Source organism: Balaenoptera physalus (assembly GCF_965194825.1).
Source record: "Balaenoptera physalus genome assembly, chromosome: 4".
Classification (NCBI taxonomy): domain Eukaryota; kingdom Metazoa; phylum Chordata; class Mammalia; order Artiodactyla; family Balaenopteridae; genus Balaenoptera; species Balaenoptera physalus.
In genome coordinates this window covers 67,735,853-67,752,105 of record NC_138891.1, presented here as the reverse complement: position 1 = coordinate 67,752,105, position 16,253 = coordinate 67,735,853, and the positions used below count along the sequence as shown (strand labels likewise).

At 38.2% G+C, this 16,253-nt stretch overlaps 1 protein-coding gene across 1 annotated transcript in view; it reads right to left on the bottom strand.

The window, feature by feature from the left end:
• Positions 1-16,253, bottom strand: part of TPRG1 (tumor protein p63 regulated 1) — a gene marked incomplete at its 5' end in the record, with an annotated part of 118,796 nt that overhangs the window by 73,049 nt on the left and 29,494 nt on the right. The window contains 1 exon segment of the mRNA XM_082461607.1: positions 7,595-7,771. Within this exon segment, the coding sequence (XP_082317733.1) occupies positions 7,595-7,771 (177 nt within the window).

The window sequence follows — 16,253 nt, the reverse complement described above, 5'->3', positions numbered from 1 at the left end:
AACAGTTGTAAAATTAGGACTGAAATCCAAGACTCTATCCCCAGTCCAGAACTCTACTATGGAGGTTTGCTAAAAAAAAAAACTGAGCAGAACTTTAAAAACCACCCCTTCATCACACTATGTTCCTACACCTGGGGGGCCCAGAGTAAGCATTTTAATTTTTAACAGCATGCTAGCTGCTGGGACAGGCTTTCTTACTCTAACCCCAGGATGAAAATCTGAATAAAGCCACACAAGTTAATTAGGAGGCCCAGAATTACACCAACTCTCTATGGTAATAACTAGGTGCCTCATGGGAAATCAAATAAAACAAGCCATAAAAAATGAAATTTGTCTGGTAAAACTAATGAAAGAAGGGAGGTGAAGGATGAGAGAATGTGGGAATAGTATGAATATGTAGATTTCTTATGTTTCACAATGGAGCTTTAATATACACTGCTGAAGATGGTGTATCAAGTGGAAGCATATTCTTTAAATAAATAACCATGATATAACTAATAACAATAATTATAAGCAACTTTAAAAAATGAATGATAAAGACGAAAAAGTGAGTTGTTAATGTAAATGAGTTTATCTTAGGAAGTAAATAGATAATATTCAAAAAAGATAGAATTAAGATTACTATAAATTACACTTATAGTCACTAGTAGAAAAAGACTCTAAACTTTCTTGCTTAAAGAAAAATACGCTCAATGGAAAACAAAGGAAATATAGAAAATATGGTAATATATTTAGAAAAATGCAATAATACAAAAATCAAGATGGCAGAACTAAGACTGTAACTGTCATATTAATATGTATAAATAGGTTAATCTTACCAATTAAAAGAAAAGACCCTCAGGTTGGATCACAAAGTAATATGCTGCATACAAGAACACATCAAAAAATAAAGAAACCCCAAAAGTTTACAGTAAAAAAAGAGGCAGAAATATACGAAGAAAATTCAAATAAAAAGGACATAAGGTTTGCAATATTCAGCAGACAAGCCCAAAAGCAAGGAAGACATTAAAGGAGATAAACTTTAAAATGAAAAAGATTATAATCTAAAATAAGGATTCAACATCTATAAATGTTCCTACATCAAACAAGACAATACGAACATTCATAATGTTAAGTCACAAAGTAAAAAAAAAAAAAAAAAGCATAGTAGTTAAGGAAAATTTAATTCTCCTCTCTCAGTCTATGACGGATCAAGTAGCGAAAAAACTTAATTAGTGAATAATAGGCAAAGACAAACAAGACACAAAGAACATAATGATAATGGATCTAAGTACCATTTATCGAATTCTATACAAAGAAAGCAGAGACTGCACATTCAAGTATTTATGAAATGTTGATATAAATTAACAATTGAAATGTAAAAATATTCAGTAAATCCCAAGGAGTAGAAATAGTATAGAAGACATTTTCTAAACACAGTGTAATATTAAAACTAGAAATTAATAGCAGAACTCAAGGGAGTAGGCACATTTTAGTCAAACTTCTGAAAACTAAGATAAAGGTAACATTTGAAAGCAGCTAGAGAATACACAGAGGAATAGCAGTTCAAAAGACTGTGGACTTCTCTTCAGAAATTATGGAGGCCAGAAAACAGTGGAACAACATCTTGCGAATGCTGAAAGAAAAAAATGTCAAGTCAGAATTCTCTAACTAGAGAAAATATTCTTTAAGAATAAAGGCTAAAGACCTCTCCCAAAATAAAAAATAAGAAATTTTATCATAGTAGATTACACTACAAGGAATGCTAAAAAGTAATTTTTCATGTGTAAGGAATATGACCTCAAAGAGAAACTTGAATCTTCTGGAACAAACGAAGAGCATCAGAAATGAAAACATGTGCATATAAAAGATAATTTTATTTTCTAATTTCTTTGAAATACATAGGATTTCTTAAAGCAAAATTTATAATGTTATCTTGTGGGGTTTAAAATGCACATGAAAGTAATATGCATGACAAGTGCAATGTAAAAGGCAGTGAGGAGGGGATGTAAATGGAGCTATATGTATATTGTATACATACATTTTAATTTTCTGTGTATTATAATGTTCTGGCAGGGAAGAGACTGCCTCTCTTAGGGGTAGCCAACTCTTAAAGATAGCAAAAGTCCCAATGCATGGACTTTGATATGCCAATTAAACAATCCAGAGGCATACCTCCTCTATCTGGCCCATACTTCCCATAAGGCAATATTCTTTTGCCTTAGCCAAGGACCAGGTACCAGGCAACCAGGAACCACCTGCAGTTTAAAGTCTATCAAAATTATTCATACTGGCCAATCATAAACTGTTTACCCTGCCCTGCCTTGCCTTTCCTGTGGAAACTCTAATAAAGATCATGGCCTAAGTTGTCCCCCAGCTCCTGCCCCTCTGCCTCTTGATAGACACTGTGTCTTCCCTTATGGCCCTACATGGCATATGGTGACTCCCTTTCTGGGACTTGTAAGTATAATAAACTTCTTCCTTCAAAGTCTCATTCTTGCTTCCTCCTGTGACTACACTGACTTTATCATGCCATTTCCAACATTTACATTCTTAGAACAATGTATTTACAAGGTTTCTATGTTTTAAGTGTAGTGCTATAATATTAAGTGTAGTGTTATATTATTAACTATAAGTGCATGGTGAAAAGTATTTATATTATAATTTCTAGAACAGTGGTTCTCAATTCAGAGTGATTTTACCCCCAGGGCACGTTTCGCAATGTCTGGGGATATTTTTGATTGTCATAACACAGAGGCACGGTGCTATTAGCACCCAGTGGGTAGAGGCCAGTGTTGCTGTTAAACATCCAACAGTGCTCAGAACAGATTCCCACGCCAAAGAATGACCCTGATCAAAGTGTAAATAGTGCTGAAGTTGGAAAAATCTGCCTAAAGCAACTACAAAATTATGTAAAATGTTATAGCTAAAAAGCTTATATATATTGTATTGGGTTGGCCAAAAAGTTCGTTCAGGTTTTTCTGTAAGATCTTATGGAAAAACCCAAACGAACTTTCTGGCCAACCCAATATATAATTATGGAGAATTATATATATGTAATTATACATATAATTATGAAGAATATTTATATACTTACAAAGAAGGTTGAAAAAAGTACAAAGAAATAAAAAATAGAAGGGGGAAAGAGAAAACAAGTAATAGGTATCCTTAACTTCAATCATATCAAAATTACTAAATTACAAAGGGAACTAAACACTCTAATTAAAAGGCAGAGATGATCAGAACAGATTAAAAGTATGACCCAATTATTAATCTCTACAAGAAATGCACTTTGAATACAAAGAGAGATAGTAAATGGATGAAAAAATATATACTATGCAAAAATAAGTATAAAAATGATAGAGTGGCTATAATAATATGAGATACAAAATAGCCTTCTAGACAGAGTATTGCCAGAGATAAAAAGTAACACTTCATAATGAAAAAAGGCTCAATTCATCAAAACATCATACTAATCAAGAATGTGTGTGCATCTAACATAGACTCTCAAAATACATGAAGCAAAAAATAATAAAACTAAAGAGACAAGAGAAAATCCCACAATAATAGCAGATTTTAACATTCCCCTCTCAGTAACCCGTTAAAAAAAAATTAGACAAAAATCAGTAAACCCATAAATAATCTAAACAACATTATCAAACTCAATGAACTAATTGATATCTATAGAAAACTAAACACAAAATTCTTTTCAAATGCACATGATACATTCAGAAAGATGTACTATATAGTTGAGTCAATAAAAAAGTCTCAATACATTTACAAGGATTAAAGTCAAAGACAGTATATTCTCTAAATTAAAACTCAGTAATGTTAAAATATCTAGGAAAACTCAAAATATTTGGAAATTTTCCAGTACACTTTCTAAAGTATCCATGGGTCGAAGAAGAAATCACAAGGAAAATTAGAAAATCTTTCTAACTGGATGATAGTATAAACACAATATACCAAAATCTGTGAGATGTAGTGAAAGCAGTGTGTAGAAGGAAATTTATAGATTTAAATGCTCACGTTAGAAACAAAGAAAGTCCTAAAATCAATGCCCTCAGGTTCCACATTAAGATGTTAAAAAAAGAAAAAGAGAAGTAAACCAAAAAGTAAGTAGAAGAAAGAAAATAGTAGAAATCAACTAGATAGAATTAGACAGTCATGAAAATTGGCAAAGTGAAAAGCATGTTCTTGTTAAAACCAAAAAAAAAAAAAAATCAATAGGTTCATCAACAGAAAAAATAAAGAAAGAGAGAGAATGCAGATCACGAAAATCAAGAAAGAAGACATTAAATGGATAATAATGGAATATTAACAACTATATGCTTTCAAATAAAACAACTTAAACAACAAATTCCTTGAAAAATATAATTTACCAAAATTAACACAGAAGAAAAAAATACGAGTAACTCAATATTTATAAAACAAATTAACTTTATTATCTAAAACTATCCCACAAAGAAATCTCAAGCCCAGAAAATTTCCTTTGTAAGTTCTATCAAACATTCAAGGAAGAGATAACACCAATTATACACAAAATCTTTTAGAAAATAAAAGAGAAGGGAACACTATCCAACTTGTTTTATGAGGTCGGCATAACACAAATACCTGGCAAAGACATTACCAAAGAATGAAAATAATAGACTAATATTCTCATGAACATAGACACAAAACTCTTTAATAAAACATTAGTAAGCTGAAATCAACAATGTATAGAAAAGATAATACACCATGTGTATTTATTTTAAGACCGAAAGGTTGATTTAACATTTGAAAATCCTATTAACAATAGGATTTTTTTTAATTAGGCAAGCTGATGGAAAAATAAATATGCATAAATAAATAAATTCTTTTAAAAAATTAATAAGAGGGGAGTAACTCTACCAGATATTAAAATGTAATAAAATGTTATAATAATTAAAACCATTTTGTACTCTAGTAAACAGATGAATGGATAATCCAGAAATAAACACAAATACACATGGTAAAATATATATTGATAAAGGGGAGCATTGAATAAATGATGTTGAGAAATCTAGCCTGCCATCTGGTTAAAAAAATAAAGCTGATTGCTTATCTTTTTTCTAACTTAAAGTAAATTCCAGATGAAACATAAATTTAACTATTTTTTAAAATAAATTGTAAAAACTTTAGAAGAAAACGTGGAAATATATTTTATAATTTCAGTGTGGAGAAAACCTTTCTCAAAAAGAAATAAACTCAGAAGTCTTGAAAGATTGATACATTTGACAACCTAAAACTCAAAGACAGTAAAACATAGCATTATAAAGTTAAAAGAGATATGACAAATGGGAAAAAAAAATATTTGCAATATATATGGTAGAAACAGGACCAAGTTCTTTGATATATAAGGAGCTCTTACAAATCAGTGAGAGAAAAATCAATATCTCAATAGAAAAAAATATGGGCTATGATCAAAAATGGGCAGTTCACAGAAAAAGAAATAAAATTACTTTCTAACCTAAGAAAAACACCCTCAACTTCCTTCAAATTCTAGTGATGGAAATTAGAACAAAAATAAGACATTTTTCTTTATTTCCCTGGCAAAGAAGAAGGGTTTCATAACACACGATATTGGTGAGAGTGTGTGAAAAAGGATACCCACACATTGAGGGAGCATGAACTGGCATCACCTGTTTAGAAGGCAATTTGGCAGTAGCTGTCAGTTGAAATTCACATGACTTTTGACCTAATAATTCCACTTGCAGAAATTTACATTACAGATACATTTGCACATATGCGCAAAGTCCTGTAGACAAGGATATTTATAGCAGCTTTGTTTGTAGTAGAAAAGATAAAAATAAATATCCATGAATGAGGGGCTGGATAAACAGATTAGACTTGAAGTGGAATATTCTGCACTATTAAAAAGACTGAAGTTAATCTTTCCATGATTACATAATAAAGTCTCCAAGGTATATTTTTGGGTAAAATAGCTTGAGGCAGGACATTGTATGGTATGTGTACCCGCTGGGTACAATAATTTGTGATAGATGTATGTGTATATCAATATTACAAATATGCGTAAATCCACACATATACATACAAAGACATTTTTATTCTTATATATTTGCAGATTATTTCTCAAAAAAAAAAAGAATAAAACACATGAAACTGCTAACTATCACCTATGAAAATAATTCTGGAAAACTGAAAGTCTGGGTTAGGAGAGATATCCTGACAGTAAATAATTTTTTGCGATATTTAAATAGATGTTTACCACGTGCCTATATTATTGAAAAATCCACCAGTTCAAAAAGTCAGTAAACTAAATCAATCATTTCTAGCATCCATGAAAAGAGCAAATAAGAAATAGTTTTCTAATATGATATGCTTTATGTAAGGAAACCCAATCACTTGATCGGCCTATACTTTTTTCAGTATTTTAGAAAGATTTTTCAGCCAGGTGCTTAAAGAATGACAACAACAAAAGGTACCTGCCCTCAAAGAGCTCACAGTTTCATGGGCAGAGTTCACATTCAGAGGTTCAGAGGAAGGCAGCTGTCCTCCGGCTTAGATTTAAAATGTTGAAGAAAGTCAGTTCCTCCTGAGACCATAACAAGAATTTGCTCAGTTCAGCAACCCTCCTCTATAGACCTCATCAGGTCTCTTGGTAACTGTCAACCTCTCCGAGAGAGGTGATGTCCCCTCCTCCACTAAGCTTCCAGGAAAGATCCCAAAGAGACTTCTTTCAAGAAGTCTTATTAGCCATCTTGGGTTCTGTTCATTAAGCTTTGTAGAATAATTTCAATTCCCAAAGGCAATTGACAGCTGCTGGGGGTGAGGATGGCAGCAGGACCCCAAGAACAAGGCCCTCCAGCGGTTGCTGTTATAAAGCCACACTGGTGTATTTGGCTGCACCTCTCCCTGGAATGTTTCAGAGCTGGTTGACCCTACGTGGAAGGCATTACCTTTGTAGAAAAAGTTGCAGGAACATTGTACAGCAAGGAAGGGTAGAAATGGTCAGTTGCTTGGGGCTAGAAGCCATGGGTTAAAATGTCACGAATAAAGGCACCAAGGTGTCTAGAACCAGACTGCCTTAATTAAAAGTGCTGGGTGTCTTGCAGGTGACAGCACCCTGAGGAGACAGGGGGGTATTCAGACTTACCCCACAGATGGGAGTGGTACTGTATGGTGTTTACTCTACAGAACTTTTTCCCACCTTCATTCCTTTGGTTGCTCTCTCTTCCTTCTGCTTGCAATATTCTTAAGCTTTTGTTCTTCTTCGGCTGACTCCTACCCCATGTCAAATATTGGCTCAAGCGCTTCTACAGGAAAGCTTCTCTGATCTCTGCCACAGGAATTAGGTTAAAACCGTTTCCTCCATGTCCCCACAGCTCTTTCCACTTTACATTCAACCACTGACTTGTCAGGTACTCATATTAAAGTAAAAATGTACTTAAAATTGTATCCTTGGTGTCTGACGTAGAGTGGAAACTCAAGGATTGTTTGATGAATTCGGCTACAGCGTCACTGTTCTCCCTTGGATTCTCCCAGCTTACAGCACTGAACTGAACTTGGTGATTGCTTCCCCTGCCTGCCCCACACCCACTGCACCACTTTCCCGAGTCTAAGACATCATACTCACTTGTCCAGTGACATTGTAGGGAAGGAAAACTTGCCCAGGCAGATGCGATAGACAGCACTCAGGGGAATCCATTGCAACTGCACACAGCTGAGCATGATGAAGTCGTATTTGCAGATCAAGAGAGTCCTGTCTGTGACCAGCAAAATCCTCTCCTTCTCATTGTTCCAGCGGTCTATCCTGTAAAAAAACACCACAGAGAAGAAAAGTCGTTTGCATAATCTTTCCAAGTTGAAAATAATGGAATTGTCTGAAACATATCTACTGACACAGAAAATAATGAGGTTTGATCACCTCGGAAGAAAGAGAAGCTGAAGAATGCCATCCCTTCTCTCTCATTCCAGCCCCATGACTAAGGGAGGAGGGAGGCGGAGGATCACAGGGAAAGTTTTGTTTTGTTTGTTGGGGATTTTTTTTGTTTTTTGGTTTTTTTGGCTGTGTTTGGTCTTGGTTGCTGCGCGCGGGCTTTCTCTAGTTGCGGCGAGCGGGGCTACTCTTTGTTGCGGAGCACGGCTCTAGACACGCGGGCTTCAGTAGTTGCGGCACACGGGCTCAGTAGTTGTGTCTCGTGGGCTCTAGAACACAGGCTCAGTAGTTGTGGCGCACGGGCTTAGTTGCTCCACGGCATGTGGGATCTTCCCGGACCAGGGCTCGAACCTGTGTTCCCTGCATTGGCAGGTGGATTCTTAACCACTGCACCACCAGGGAAGTCCACAGGGAGAGGTTTTATGGCCACAGAGCTCAGAGATGATTAGCCTTGACAGGATCCATTAGGGGAATAGCAAGACTGTATCATGTTGGCAGTCAACTGATTCATGCTCCTCCATGTCTTCCCAGTTCTCTAGAAAACCTTCATGGAGCACATCTTCCTCAAAGCACACCAAAAATAATCTTTGGTCTAACTCAATCTGGATGACTCACTAGGCATTAGTTTATGCTAATCTCCAAAGGTCGCATTGCTGACTGAAGATAAAATGGAGACTTGAATATAGGTCCAGTGACCTCCACCCAAACCGTCACTATTTCAAGCTCATTCTATCATTTTCTTATGGTAGAAATACAGTGAAACAAGTGAAGTGAGATTCTTACAAACCAAAGACAAAGCAGACACTGGATAAGTGTTTACTGAATTGATTTGCTTCAGATTTGAGAGCCTTTCAGGGTATGCATGGAAAATTCTGAGAGTTAAGAATCTCTCCAACAGAGAGAACAGAGAGAAACAGAAGCAATGGCTTCTGGTTAAAAGAAAGTGAGCATGGTCTGAAATTCTTCTCACTCTCAACGCTTTTGTTGTCTGTCTGCCACAGCCTTTGTATATAGCACTGCATGACTTGTATGATAACTGTTTCAGGACATGTTTTGTCTTCCCAAAGAGACAGAAAAGGATGATTTGTGACTCATTCATATCTGAATCCCCATTACACAGAATCCATCTAATGTAAAGATTGGGACTGGGCACCCTGCTCCCATCCATTCTCACATAGTAACCAGAGTGCTATTCTTCAAATACAAAAGGAATGATGTTCCTCCCCTGTTCACTCTATTAAATGACATCTTTTTGATTTCAGAATCAAATCCAAGTTACATAACATGGACTACAGGTCCCTGTATGGTCTGGCCTCTGCCCAGCACCATCTCATAGCAGGCTGAGAAAACTCATTGCTCAAGTCATGGTTCAAATGCCTCATTCAAAGAAGATTTCTTAAACTCCTATATAAACTTGTCCCCCTATTACATTTTCTCAAAGCTTTCTGATCCTTTTCCATTTTCAGCACCTCTCATAGTTTGTAAGAAGGAACGATATGTTAAAAGTTTAGTAACTGGTACTACGTGAACACTGACAAATCAGAATGGACACCAAAGTACAGAGGGTAGGGCAATGCCCGTGAGTGTTGTCTAAGGATCATCCTTATGTGTGTGTGTGTGTGTCTGTGTCTGTGTGCGTGTGTGTTCCATGAGGGCTGTGACTGTGCCTGCGGGGCTATTTACTCTGTTCCTGTCAAATAGCCTGCTCCAAATAAATATCTGTTGAGTGGTAAAGGAGTGCCAATCATAATCATTTTGGAGGCCTTTGGGTTGGGAGAGTATGGGGGTGAAAACTTCCAGCTAAATAACTCTGTAAGATTGGCTATTGAGCCTGTCTGTAGCTTATGTTCCTTATCTGTGAAATGGAGACAGTACTCATCTCCTAAGTTTGGGGAGAGGATTAAGGGATATGACTCTCAATCGGTGGTTTGTAAATGAGCTGTTATTATCATTGTCAGGGACCTAAGTGACTAAGTGACTTTGGGTAACCCCAATATATGCCATTCCTCAATGTAGTCTAAAGACAGGCGGGACAAAATTAAAAGTTTAATCAATAGGAAGAGGAACAGGAGGAGACATGAAGGAGAGAAAAAGGGAGATGAAGGAGGAAGAAATAGGGAGAAATAGAAGGAAGGAAAGAAAGATGAGATCATGCCTTATTATATGCTGGCCATTATGCATGTACAAGTATTAGCTCTACATCTCCGCACCACCCTTTGAAGAAAGTCACATTGAAAGTCGCTCAGTTAGAATATGGTAGTAGTGTTAGTGATGTAGGGTCAAGAGATCTGGTTTAAATCGTGGTCCTCTGGTCTCCATCCACTCTAACAATGCTGCAATACCCAACTTCTACCCCACCAAGAGAAGGAAAGAATTCTTGATAATCTGTTTAACATTCTCTGTCTTAGTCAGAAAGAGACGAGGATTCTGAAATGTTTTATCAGATATCTACATAAATTTCTCTAAATAGATTGTATCTACTTAGCAGCAAGTTATAAGCTGCTGCCTAATAAACCAGACTTGTTTTTAGTCTAAAAAATCCTCAGATTTTAGTTTAATGGTTTTACTGAAAATGTCAGCACTCCATAATGAGTTTTATTTTAAAAGGTAAAGGATGGATTCAGGAAAAAAAAAAAAAAGAGAGAGAATTCTTTTTAGGAACGGAGTGCTCTGCTGCGACACAGACTCTGCATAATTTACGTGTCGGAGAAGTCTGAATCCAAGTAAACACACAGGCTTATACATAGTTTGGGGCCACCATCTCTGGCTTCTGGGTGGTATATTTATTTATTTAGACTTCAATCACACCTTACTTCCCAGAGAACTCTTGGAGAAAACATTGAATTTTATATTCCTAATATTAATATAAGTTTGGCGGTAATGTTCAGAACAAATATAGGAGTAGGAATAACAATAACATATTGTGTTTGTGCAGTCCACGGACATTCACAGAGCTCTTGAATATCAATGCTTTTGTTTAATCCTCCCAACAATCTTTTGGACTAAAAGCTATTACCCTCATTTTAAAGATAAGAAGCTAAGGTCCAGAGACCCTTAAAATGACGTGCCCAATGCTTTACACCTAGCAAGCAGTAGTTCAAGGCCCTGAAATAAGTATGGAGACAGTAAATCCAGGCATAGTGTTGGCTTCCTCCATGGGACCACTCACCCCCAAATAGAGGACCCTTCAGTGTGGTGTGCAAGTGTGGTAAGAGCTATCTCTGGAAGGAGCTGATGTGATGATCTATACCACTCCTGAAATTGTTCTCTCTGGGAAACAAAGCAAACATCTATGACTGTCCCCTCCAAATTTTGACCTCTTCCAGTGTTCCTATCTTGGGGGAAAACCCTTCTTCCATCTGGTTATGTATACTAGAGACTTAGGAGTCTTTCGGGACGCATCCTATTTCTTCACCTCACATGCCAAGTCCTAAACATTCTACTCCCCAGACATCTCTCAAAACCATCCACTTCTCTCCATCTCGACTTTCACTATCCTAATCCAGTCTTCCCACATCTCCTGCCTGGACTCTTGCAGTCTCCTTCTCATTGGGCTTGGGCCACTAACCACCTGGACCTGGTTTATCTACATATACTTTAGTTCCCTCCCAGCCTCATACCATACTGCAATGAGGTAGACCTTTTTAAAAACAAATCTGGGGCTTCCCTGGTGGTGCAGTGGTTAGGAATCCACCTGCCAATGCGGGGGACACGGGTTTGAGCCCTGGTCCAGGAAGATCCCACATGCCGCAGAGCAACTAAGCCCGTGCACCACAACTACTGAGCCTGCGTTCTAGAGCCCGTGAGCCACAACTACTGAGCCCACGTGCTGCAACTACTGGAGCCCGCACACCTAGAGCCCGTGCTCCACAACAAGAGAAGCCACCGCAGTGAGAAGCCCACGCACCGCAACGAAGAGTAGCCCCCGCTCTCTGCAACTAGAGAAAGCCCGCATGCAGCAACGAAGACCCAACACAGCCAAAAGTAAATAAATAAATAAAACCAAATCTGTCTGTCCTTTACCTCCCAACCTTGGCTTCAAACACTTCAACAGTTCCCCATAGCTCTTACAAGAAATGACAATTTTCACCCGTTCTAAGAGGCTCTGTAGGGTCAGGCCTTACCTATTTCTTCAACGACATTTCAGGCCTCTGCACTCCCTTCTCTTTGATCTTCTTTCAGTTTCTTGGACTCACTACGCCCACTCCTGCTGAAGGGACTTTGCATGTGCTATTCCCTCTGCCGGTCATGTTCTTCCTGATCTTCTTTACTTAATTAACTCCTATAGTGCTGAGCTCAATTACTCCTTACTCTGGAAAGCTTTCCCAGACCTCCATGACTACTTCTCTTCTTCCTAATATATACTTTCATAGAACTTCACATCTCTCCTTCACAGCACTTCTCCCAGATGCAATTTTATAGTTATTTCTGTGATTACCTAATTCATGTCAGTCTTCTCTCCTATACTGTAAACATCACAAAGAGAGAGTCAGTTCTTAGCATTGTGTCGCCACGGTAGTAGGTGTCCAAAAAATATTTCTGAAATGAATTGGTGAAGAATTAACAATTCTTGTGCAGTGCAACCTGTATGCTTTGCCTCATGCTGTTTGAAGAATCCTATCCACAGTTGTACCCATTGAAATATTCCCCCGTAAAATAGTACATTTTCAAAAAAAAAACAGTAACATTGGGAAAATGTTCATACCAAAAGAGTGAGAAAGAGCAGGATACAAAATGGTACCTTCAGTGTACTTCCAATTTTGTACCAACAGCAAAATATATAGATCAAAATGTTAACACTGATTGTATCTGAGTGGTGGGATTTCAAGTGACTTTCATTTGTTCTCATGCTTTTATTAGCCAAAGTTTATTTTTTTATGATAAACTTTCTACTTTTATGATAAAAGAGATATATCTTTTAAAATTTTTATTGAAATACAGTTGATTTACAATGTTGTGCTAGTTTCAGGTATACAGCAAAGTGATTCAGCCATACATGCATATATAAATATATATATTCTTTTTTTACATTCTCCTCCTTCATAGGTTACCAAAAGATATTGAGTATAGTTCCCTGCACCATACAGCAGGTCCCTGTGGGCTATTCATTTTATATATGGTAGTGTGTGTATTTTAACCCCAAACTCCTAATTTATCCCCTTCCCACTATCCCCTTTGGTAACCATAAGTTTGTTTTCTATGTCTGTGAGTCTATTTCTGTTTTGTAAATAAGTTCATTTGTATCTTTTATTTTTTTTAGATTTCACATATAAGTTATATCATATGATATTTGTCTTTGCTTGCTTAGTATGATAATCTCTAGGTCCACCCATGTTGCTGCAAATGGCGTGAATTCATTCTTTTTTATGGCTGGGTAATATTAAAAGAGATATTTTTAAATAAAAAAATCACCTATCCTTCAGGTTCCCAGCTTAAATGCTATCTGTTTAATGGCACCTTCCCCTCACCTCCCTCGCCCCCAAGTAGATACCATCTCTCTTTCCTTTAAATACACACAGCCTTTATCAAGGTTTCAGTTGTGGCCTTAGTCACAATTTTCTGTACTTGTCCTTTCATTCCCCACACACATGATGGAAGACCCTATGGCGTAGAGACAGTGACTGAGCCATATCAGGGTCCCCTCTCTGTGCCCAGCACAGAGCCAAAGAGAGAGCAAGGTATTAGTAAATGAACAGAGCATGGAATAAAAAATTAGAATAAGATTCATCCCCACAGTGATGAGAGCCTGTCTCTCCTGGCAGAGAATTTGCTACATTCTCCTACCACTGCTGTTCCTCAGCACTAGCTGCATTTCCCCTCTTTGATGGGGAAGGGTTCTAGACCTCCTGGTGGAAATGGAACCTAGTTGCTCCAGGAGATTTGCAGTTTCCTGGTACTACAACAGTTTGGCCAGCAGAGGGCAACAGCGAACCAGCAATGACAGGTGGGACCCATCTGAGCAAGTTTCCAGGACCCCCACCCCATTACTCAAACCATCCCAGATGCTTTGCCAGTCGCCCCAGCCCTACTCCTAACAATACTCTCAGTTGCTCTTTTAAGGCCGTGTCAAGTCAGTTTACGGTTTGGAAATGATTTTTCTCCCCCAAATATTTTCTTCTAATATGATTCCCCCAAATATACACACACATGCATGCACATGCACACGCATACACACACACACACACACACCACTAAGACATCGTCCCTGATATTGAATACAGTGCTTATACCTGATTTACAAATCAATCTTCTTTCCTGTGCCCCTGTAGCCTCTTAGAATAACCAGCTCTTGAAAGAGGAAGCAGCTTCTTGGTTAGCCAGGAATCAGCAACTCAGGAGGAAAACACTGAATCATTCATTCCACACATATTCCCTGAGCACCCACTGGGTTCCAGGCCCTGAAGAGAATCCAGTTTGGGTTTGCAATTCAAACACAAACAGATGAAAAATGCATGGCATTGAAGCAAAGCAATTTGCCTCCCCCTGAGTTAAGTGAAGTCTTATAAAACCTTTAGCTAAATAACCCACATGCAATTCTTTCAGTCATTTGGTTAATCTCTCCCTGGGCCTCTCCGATGTGTATAGGGGACCCTCCAAGTAAACACAGTATTCTAATAAAAACCCGATGTCCACAAACCTTCCCTGTTCCCGTCCCCTGACTTGACTTCCTGTGGTTCATTTTTTTCCCACTACCCCATGCAGCCAGCCATGTACCTGGCCCTGTGCTTAGCTACTGGGAATACTGAGAAAAGCATTCAACTCTTAAGGAATACACAGTTCTCTAAGAAGTGAGGTGAAATCACCTAAGGAAGAGTTAATGGGTATGATGAGACTGGATAATGAGAACACAAGTCCACAGAGTCAGGTGTCTGGATTCCCAGCCCATTGCCCACAGGGCTGAGGAAAAGGAACCCTAGGTATCTATTTGATGTCCTTAAAGAAGACTCTCTTATCAGCTTTTCATTTCCTGCTGTATGGTGAAGATCTCAGTGTTGGAAAAGCACAAGTTGCAAAGTACGGATGATTCTCGGAGGTACACTAAAAAGGCCTCAGGAATATTTATTCATTTCTCCAACACGTCTTTAACATGTACCACTCACTATAGGGCAAAGTGTCCCCATAAAATATGGACAAGGATGAACCTGGAAACATCCACTTTTGTATCCACAGAACACTTTTTGCCTGAGCAAGAGAAGTCCTAACATGACATTTCATATTGCTCCAGTTGAGTGCAGAAAAAAACAATGGTCAATTTTCCCCCTGGAAAACAAAGTCCGCAAGATGGGATCCATCACGTTTTATGAAACAGCAAGGAAGCCAGCATGACCAAAGCAAAAGGAACAAGGAGGAGAGTGGAAGGAGATTTAAGCAGAAGCCAAATCTGAAATAACCACAATTTCTTTGCAATTTAAGAATGTTTTCACATTAAATGGCTATTATCCCCACTTCACAGGTGGAGGAACCAAGTCTTAATAAAGTGACGTGCATCTAGTACCACTGACAGAGCCATGGTGAGAATCCAGTGCTTCTGACACCCCCAGCCCAGGCCATATACATTCCATCTAGCTGCTTCTCCCACTTACCTTCCCTGTGCAGCAGGCATTTGGCCTCTCTCTACCACAGTACCATCAGTAAGAGGATATTTTAAAAGCTACACAAAAGAGAAGACTCTGGGCACACCCCATCCTTCTCTCTTTCTCACAAAACAACTGAATAGCTGTTGCATAGCTACTGGGCACACCAGGCACTAACAAGAGGCCCATCCCCGAGGGGCTCTCTCCTCCCTGCCTCCCCCAAATTCACTTTAGGGGATTCACTTGATCAGAAGCCAAAGAAGCGGCAGGAGAACAAGGACTAATTTTGAGGAGGCAACAAGAGGGAAGAACAGAGGGATGGGATACAACAAATGCTCACATCTTGCCACCTCCCTTGTTTTATTCTTTTAAGTGGGAGAGATATTTGCTTACTGTACTGTGTTAGTTACATCTCCTTGGGTACAGGAGACACAGCCCACATCAGGCAAGTCCAAGAAGAGGAGATGTGTTATAAAAATACTCTGAGGAATCCCACAGAAATCTACAAACAGGAACCATAGCACAGTTGGGATTTAGGAAACCTAGAAAGTCACAAGGAATGAAATTTACTCTCTAGGGGCTGTCTCTCTCATGATGTCTGTGTATCCCTCTATGCATCTCATCTGTTTCCTCTCGACTGATGTGCTCCTTGTGCTTACTGCCAGTGTTTGCTGCTCTTTAATTCCACCTTGCCTATGACCTCATTGTTTCCTTAGTCCTGACTATACATGAATTTGAAGAATCTGCTCTCGTAGCTAACTGGCTTCTGTTGTCCTAAATCT